This window comes from Phalangium opilio, unplaced genomic scaffold, assembly GCF_054372755.1.
Source record: "Phalangium opilio isolate 3A_F unplaced genomic scaffold, DU_Popi_V2 ptg000041l_1, whole genome shotgun sequence".
In the NCBI taxonomy this organism is placed as follows: domain Eukaryota; kingdom Metazoa; phylum Arthropoda; class Arachnida; order Opiliones; family Phalangiidae; genus Phalangium; species Phalangium opilio.
The window spans coordinates 2,313,101-2,320,617 of NW_028324165.1; the positions used below are offsets into that span (position 1 = coordinate 2,313,101).

At 39.7% G+C, this 7,517-nt stretch overlaps 1 protein-coding gene and 1 long non-coding RNA gene across 2 annotated transcripts; one reads left to right on the top strand and one right to left on the bottom strand.

Annotated features, from left to right (window-relative positions):
- Window positions 1–1,383: 1,383 nt before the first annotated feature.
- LOC149679297 (E3 ubiquitin-protein ligase UHRF1-like) lies at window positions 1,384–5,632 on the bottom strand. Its single transcript, XM_089834997.1, has 6 exons — window positions 5,451–5,632; window positions 5,165–5,365; window positions 3,656–3,870; window positions 3,204–3,407; window positions 2,525–2,658; window positions 1,384–2,451 (listed from the first exon to the last, which is right to left on the bottom strand). Exons 1-6 carry the CDS (start codon window positions 5,616–5,618, stop codon window positions 2,093–2,095), a joined length of 1,281 nt encoding a protein of 426 aa, XP_089691123.1. The 5' UTR covers window positions 5,619–5,632; the 3' UTR covers window positions 1,384–2,092.
- A 369-nt stretch (window positions 5,633–6,001) lies between these two features.
- LOC149679298 (uncharacterized) lies at window positions 6,002–6,507 on the top strand. The gene is made up of 2 exons (XR_016365734.1): window positions 6,002–6,137; window positions 6,356–6,507. It is a non-coding gene; the product is annotated as an uncharacterized LOC149679298 (long non-coding RNA).
- The last annotated feature ends 1,010 nt before the right edge of the window (window positions 6,508–7,517 follow it).

Consider the following 7,517-nt stretch of genomic DNA (forward strand, 5'->3'; position numbering starts at 1 on the left):
TGTGGGATGGACAAAAACAAAGACCAGAAAATGATGGTGATAGAAGCCAGTAAGTACAGACTGGTGTCTATGTGGAATGGACAAAGACCACAAAATGGTGGTGTTTGAAGCCAATAAGTACAGATTGGTATTCATGTAGAATAGACAGTTGACTAGTCAGATGAAGTAATAGTGGCCAGTTGATTTGTGGATAGATTCAAGTTTTGAAATTTCCGGGAACTGTGAATACGGTCCGGAAATAGCGAACACATTTGCTTCAATTCGGAAACTGCGAACACGGTCCCCTGGGGTGTAAGTCAATAACAACAGACAGACACACACACACACACACACACACCCCGACACGTCGAAATTAGAACCTCTCCGTGACATACGTCACTCGGAGAGGTAAAAATTTGGTGTTATTTTGATGTTAACGACACTGTTATGACATAAAAAAAGTAGCAATAATAACAGTTCACCCGTGTTTAACGCCAGCGCGAACTACAGATCTTTAAATCGGATGGTGACAACATATTTATGATGTCATAATTGCTTGTATGCCTAATTTATTTTCCCGTCTCGATTTTCAAATAACAAAACTAAACTCGAATGAGGCTCAGTTTCCATATTTTCTTTTTGGTAGATCCCCAAAACCGTATAGAGCTATATCAGTTGAAGGGGGGAAACGTCACAGTTGGGCCTGCCAATAAACGGAGCCGCTTTTCACCCTCCCTCCGTGCGGGCCGCTGAAGAACTCTATGCTAAATTTCCCACACAATATGGCGCCTAGGCGGGGACTGGCGAAACCCCGCCTCAAAAGCTCTTCTTTCCCCCGAATTGAAATATCTCTATACTTGTCGAAAACTACTTACTTGTTATCTCTGGTTAGAACTTGATCGCAAGATTGCTTCGCCGTTCTCTTATTGCCCTCTAAACTTCGGCCTCCACTTCCGGTGTAGTAGAATCTGTCGCCTTCATCCTAAAAAGAAATGAACCCGTTCATATGTCCGTGATGAAATGGGCCAAAAATGTTGCGCTTCTATCAAATAGGCGTTTCCCACACGCAACAACAACCACATAAGTGAAGTTCAAGCTGAGTATTTTATTCACTAGAGGAAGTGATATCCCGTAGAAAGGACTGCATCAGCGAGATATGTGCGACTTAAATCACCAGTAGCCCTTTTGTGAACATTGCAGCAACACTCACTACGCTAAAGGTGGGTTTTAATAATAATAATAATCTAGGCTTTCTCTATGAAGGGATTTACACACTAAGCCTGTGGCTTGTTTACATTGCATAGAGGGGTGGTAGTTAGCCCCTATGCCACAGCTAACCTACAGCGCCCAGTATACTAACTATTACCGTTAACCTCGGCAAGTTTTGATGGAAAGGAGAAACCAGGTTAGACCGCGGAGGAAAACTCCTTTTAACAAGCGGGGAGAGAAGAACTTGCAAACCCTACGCAGAAGGATCATTTGTACCCAGATTTCCACCCGGTGCCACAGTCCGGGATCGAACCCGGGACCTCTTGCTGGATTATAATACGATTTAACACATACGTTCTGTGGATAATTTTCGACTATGCATGGATAAAGATAAAATAACGTGGATAATGGATAGATATTGCGGAGCTCTATCTTTAGAGAACAATGCATTAGAAGCGCGATACAATAAAGCTTCGCTTGAAATTTCTACACGGATTTTCGATCTACGCTGCACTTGAAAAATGGGCCATTATTTTGAGAGAAATCTTAATCCATCAACACCATTTTAAGACTAGGCGTTGCATTTGAGGCAACACATCATGAAACGACCTCTTTAATTCTAAAGTCAGAAACCCATTTTCCCCTCTCACTGGAATTAAGCGACTCCATCAGGCGTCCTATTTTTTTCGACAAGCCAGATCTTAGCATCACTTTTTTCCAAGATAGATCGAGCGTACATCGAAAATCGGGACTCTACGAATACTAACAAGATCGTCTTCATAGCCGCCAGAAAGCACTATCGAAAAGGCGCCGTCCTCTTCCCGTCCATGTATTCCACCAACTGGTAGGCGATGAACGCCAGATCCAGCGGCTAGATTCCTGTACTGCCAGGACATTCCTACTACTATTCCCGGTATGGTCCAAAATGATCCATGGGCACAATCGTGCATTCTTTGGTTCTTCTGGCGCAAGCCATGCCTTTACCCCAATCACGAGTGGATGGTCCGATGGACACTCTCGAATTTTTTTTATTTTTCACTTCTTGTCCGGATCTGACAATTTTGCAATCTCGGCAGTAATAATCGTCCTCGGGTACCGAATCCAGTTTCGGTTTCAAACACCAGAGGTGAAAGAATTTCAAACAGCGATCGCACTGGATTTGTTGGTCAGGTGCTTCTTTACCACCACACAGTGAACACGAACATTCGCGGCACTTAACATCCGGTTTATCGTCGCAATAGTCACATTCGGGTTTTTTAAGTCCTATAGGAAGGAAGATAACAGTGAACAATTTAAGCGATATACTAAAATTGGCTGACAAACAAACAAATTGTACTTTTTAGACTAGAGCCCTTGAGCATCAGTTCATTTAAGGCGGCGTCTCTATCTGCCAAGAGGACATTTTCTTCTATAATATACAGTTCATCCACTAAATGAATTTTGCAGTCCTGTAGCGCAGTGTCGTCAACTCTGGAGGGAAATAAAAATACGATTGAAGGAATTGAAATGTTTTTAAATCTTTTTTCCGAGTCTTAACATAAATTTTTTAAGTATTGTTAAGGCCTTGAATCCACTTTTCTTTTGATTTGACTCTCAAAAATTTCATAGAAAAAAATAGTTTTTTTTCTTTCAAGGAAAGATAGGATTTTATGGTACTTCGTCGAGAATGAAAGGATCAAACCATTAATTTTAGGAGTTTAAGAAGCGATTAAGATGAGAAATAAGTGAAATAAGTGAAATTAAAAACTTTAACATCCTCTTTTACTCTAGCGCGTGCGTTAACGGTGGACTAAATTAATTAGCTCAATCAGCAGGTGCTAATTAACTCTTAGCTATAATTACAAAATTCATACTGAGCCTTTGAAATTCAGCTTAAACGCGCAACTAGTTTAAAATATGAAACTAGGAATTTTAGAGAAAACATCGGGGAAACTGGGGTTGACAAGAAATTGGGTGTTCCCTGATTAAAAGCAAACCTGCCAATAATTATGATAAACGAGAAAAAAATAAAATACCCAAGCAAGACGGTTCCAACGACGAAATTCAGTTTCCTTGCGCTTTTACGGTTGACGATCATATCGTAATAATATCCAATTTTAGTTGGAGCGTCATCGTTATAATTCACCATAATCTTAGATCCAGGCGTCACTTTGTCAAATGGCACCTTTCGTCGCGCTCTTGGGCGAATACTTCTTAACGGGAGATCAGCCTTAGTTTTGCTAGAAACAAAACCAAACCAAACCAAAAAAGGGGGTTGGCACTAATTTCGAGAAATGGCCATGAATTAGGAGTAGGCAAAGGGGTCAAAATTTCCCCCAGTAAGCGTCAGACCCTCACTGTGCCACTCAGAAGCCTCCCCCACTAGCCTTTCACTCTGAGAAGCTTGCCGCCATTTTGGTGGAAAGGGGAGGAGCCATTTTAAGCCACACCTCTCTGGCAACTCCATATAGCTTCTGAATATACTCACACCAGTTCAAACTCAACGGAGTAAATCAGTGAGTCTCCTGTACTGTTTGAGGTTGAAGGTTGATGGGCTTCCTCGGCTTGTCGAGCAATTCTGACAATTTTGGCCTCCACCCAAGCCCCTTTAAACTCCTGGAAGTTTTTTGCATCAACGAGTTCACCAACATTAAAGTACAGACTGGTTGCTGGTTCAAGAGTTGGCGAGTTACTAATCTCTTCCTTCAAAGCAAAAAAATAAATAAAGATGTGTTAGAGACTTGATGCCATCTTTGAGCGCAAAATGTACTGAAACGCGACAAGGAAAGTCAACTTGTTGTAGGGGAACCACGTGGCCCGCGCTTTGCTTTAAGCCCATGACTATTTACAACAACAAATAATATAAACAGAAGGGAATAAGAGAGAAGGGACACACTTTATATCTCCATAATGCTTTACACTCGTAACAACAGTCTTACTAACCTCAAATCAACTACCCTTCACTGATTGGCTATCTAACTTCTGTCTTAGCTGTGACGTCACATAAGAAGGTGACGTCTCGGTTGACGAATAAAAAGTAGTTTTGTTTACAACTTTACACTAGCTGAAGGAGATAAAAATGGCCGAATTTCATGTTGATAAACGAAATCAAGCTGCGCAATTAATTTAGATGCACGGGAATTGAAAACATACCAAAATCAGATAATTTGAACGTAATAAATAGATGAAAACGAATTATTTTGAATTAATATTAAAAATATAAATTAGTTTCAATAAAATACATACTTCAAGTTATAATTACACAAGAACGAAACATCGACAGCCCTAAGCCTTTGGAGAAAGAAAATCTAGCAGACAAATGGGCCGATAACGCGGAGAACTTAACGAACTATTTTTGCAGTAAATTGGTTAAAAGCTGTGTACTTGCGCAAAGTTTTCGCGGTTCTCTTGAGGTTGGTCGGACTCTCGTTACCAAACCAGGCTCTAATGTCTCCCTTCTCTCTTATTCCCTTCTGATATAAAGTTCAGTAAAGGGGGCGCTGCTTACAATCTACTCTATATGGTATCTTTAAGAATTGATGCCAGTCTGGGAATTAAGAATATTTTTTAAACTAGTTCTTGGGATGAAAAATTTTGATCTAGTTCCCCCCTTAGTTTTCCTACAGATTTGCAATTAATAAACTGGGTCCCCCAGGACCAGTAACCTCCACTTTTTTAAAAACTGGTCCAAACAATTAGTTTAAGACCCACGCAATTTCCCCCAGCGTACTTGATGCCATCTTTGTGAGAAACGCAACAAAATCTTAGAAATGGTATTCCTAACATTAAACCCCATGACTAATTACAACAAATAATGTTACGTCAAGAATTGGGGCGCTTCTAGAAAATACTCAATTAATTTTGGCAACTGCAACTTGTCTAAATGCAATGTTGTTACATATTGCCCCTTCATGAACTAAGTATGATTAAATTTCAGTTATGATACGTGGTTGGTTCCATTACTGCCCAAAATGTAAAAAGTTGTAACGTTACGTACAATGTCGTTTGTAGTGGCTTCTTCATTAATGGCGGTTTCATTGTCAGTTCCAGTTACAGAACTACTTCCCTTTTTACGTTTGACTTCAGCATCGACATTAACCTTTACGAAAACTTGCAACGTATGCCTTTCTTCAATCCCATAATGATACAGAAAGGCGTCTTCGATGGTACCACATTCATCGGTGTGCTTGTCGGTAAGCTGTTTTGATTCATATTAATTTAATTTAATTAATAAAAAAAAGGTAGATGAATACCAGGACAACAACGGAAAAAGCGCAACTTACCACTTTCCCTTGAAAGATTAAAACAAACCTATTTATAGGAATATCTATAGTTTGTGATATATCGTTCCTGAACGTTTCAACCGTTTTTGTTTTAGAAAAATCACTCGAATTAATGTTAAAAATCTTGCCCGACACCGAGCCATCAGCGTAGGAGACTTTAACCCGCATGTTAAATGAACCAAGTCCAAGCCGCGAGTGTCGGAGTGCGGGTTACTTCGCGTGTGTTTCGCAACTGCCACCGACCGCCGTGCGATTCGCCCTAGGCTACAACAGTTGCAGTTATGGAATTTCCCGCCTTTTCTAACCCGGCCAGCAGGGCCGCGCCCCGGAACTCGAATCGCCGGTAGCGCTACCATAGAGATACAAGAGGAACAGTTGAGAGTCATTTTTGTGACGGTTTTAGGGCATTCGCCCCTTCGCATGTGTGATGGGGTGAAAGACTGGTGGCGCCCCCCTATCGACGAGCGAAGGAGTTATTAATAAGGATGAGCTTAGAGTAGTGGCACTCTATGTTAACTCCCTATAGGGAATAATAAGTCAAAACCTCGGAGATGCCATTACTCCATTTTATACGAGCTAAGAGCGGAAAAACGTATTTTATAAATTTTACACCTGTAAAATCTTTTAAAAAACACTTGGAACTTGTATTTCTACTTACTTTCGAGGAAATACCACCGTTTTCTGAAGGTAAGAGTATTTTTTTATACATTTATTAGTAATAAAAACATTTAAGGCGAGCTAAGCCTTGGTCTTGTAAAACACGGCAGATTAGTGATTAGCGCGAGGATTAGCGTCGTTTTCAAAATCACTCATCTGCCGTGTTTTACAAGACCAAGGCTTAGCTCGCCTTAAATGTTTATATTTCAGTTGCGTCCCGTTTACTAAAAATGTCTGTAATGTTTTAGTTGAACTTCAGGGCACTAAGAGCCACGATTAGGTGCCAATGACTACGATGCAAAATTCTGAAACTTTTACGATATTTCATTTGTATCCTTAACATTACAAAATTAGTATTTTAACGTTTATACTTGTAAGCTTTCATTCAATAAAAATGCTGAATATATTTAACTGTACCGTCATAATTTGGGCTTACATTTTCCAATTTAAAGTAAAGAGACCTATAAACCTTAGAGGCTCAGGGCTTTAAAACGCCGTTTCTACTTGCCCTTGTTTTCAGGACGCCTAGCTCGAATCTATGTATAGTAATATTTCATGTAAGAAAGCGGAATATAAACAAGCTGGTTCAGCAACCAGAACATTTTTGCACACCCAATCAATTTATAGGACATTGGTCCAGTGAGGCGGTTACCCCTATAAGTGTCTCAAAGTTATCTTATTTCCGTCCCTGCTTAAAATAAAACCGACGAAATAAATCACAGCTAGAAAAGGTTTAATTGGGGCGGAAATAAGTCAAATACTTTGAGCCTCCTGGAAATTCGCGAGAGCGGAAATAAGAAGAACACTTGAAATGTTTCCAGGGACACTATTCTCTAAAAATTTCAATGAATAAATACCCAAATCCAAATGTAAACATTAGGGTTGGTTCCATAAGGAGAGAGAGCTTAAAACCTTATTCTCTAACCCAAATCCAAATCGACATTTGAATCTCCCGCGAAACCCAAATGTACGTCACTTCCTCTTTCATTGCATAATTTTATATCAGCATAAATTACACTAAGGCAGTAAATTAATTACCTACGATAAATTAATTTATTACTTTAAAATTAGAATTTTATTCATTATAAAACTAAGCTTTTCCTGAAGGTTTTGAACCGTTTAATTGAAATTATTTAAACTATTAGTGATGACAAAAGTAATATAAGAAACCTCCCTTCGGGAGGAAAGTATACAAAGGCGAATTTTTCCCGATACATCCTCGTACCGCGAATGTCCCCGCGCACTTATACGGCCGTAAACAAAGTTTAAAAAATAGGGCCGTGCCGCGTAGAGCGTAGCAATACATTATCTGATCTCGCGATTGCGTCGGCTGCTTAAGTTAAGGCAATTTCACAGACTCATTTTAATTTTAAACTTTTCCAATGAAATAATTCATGCAGAATTTTTAGA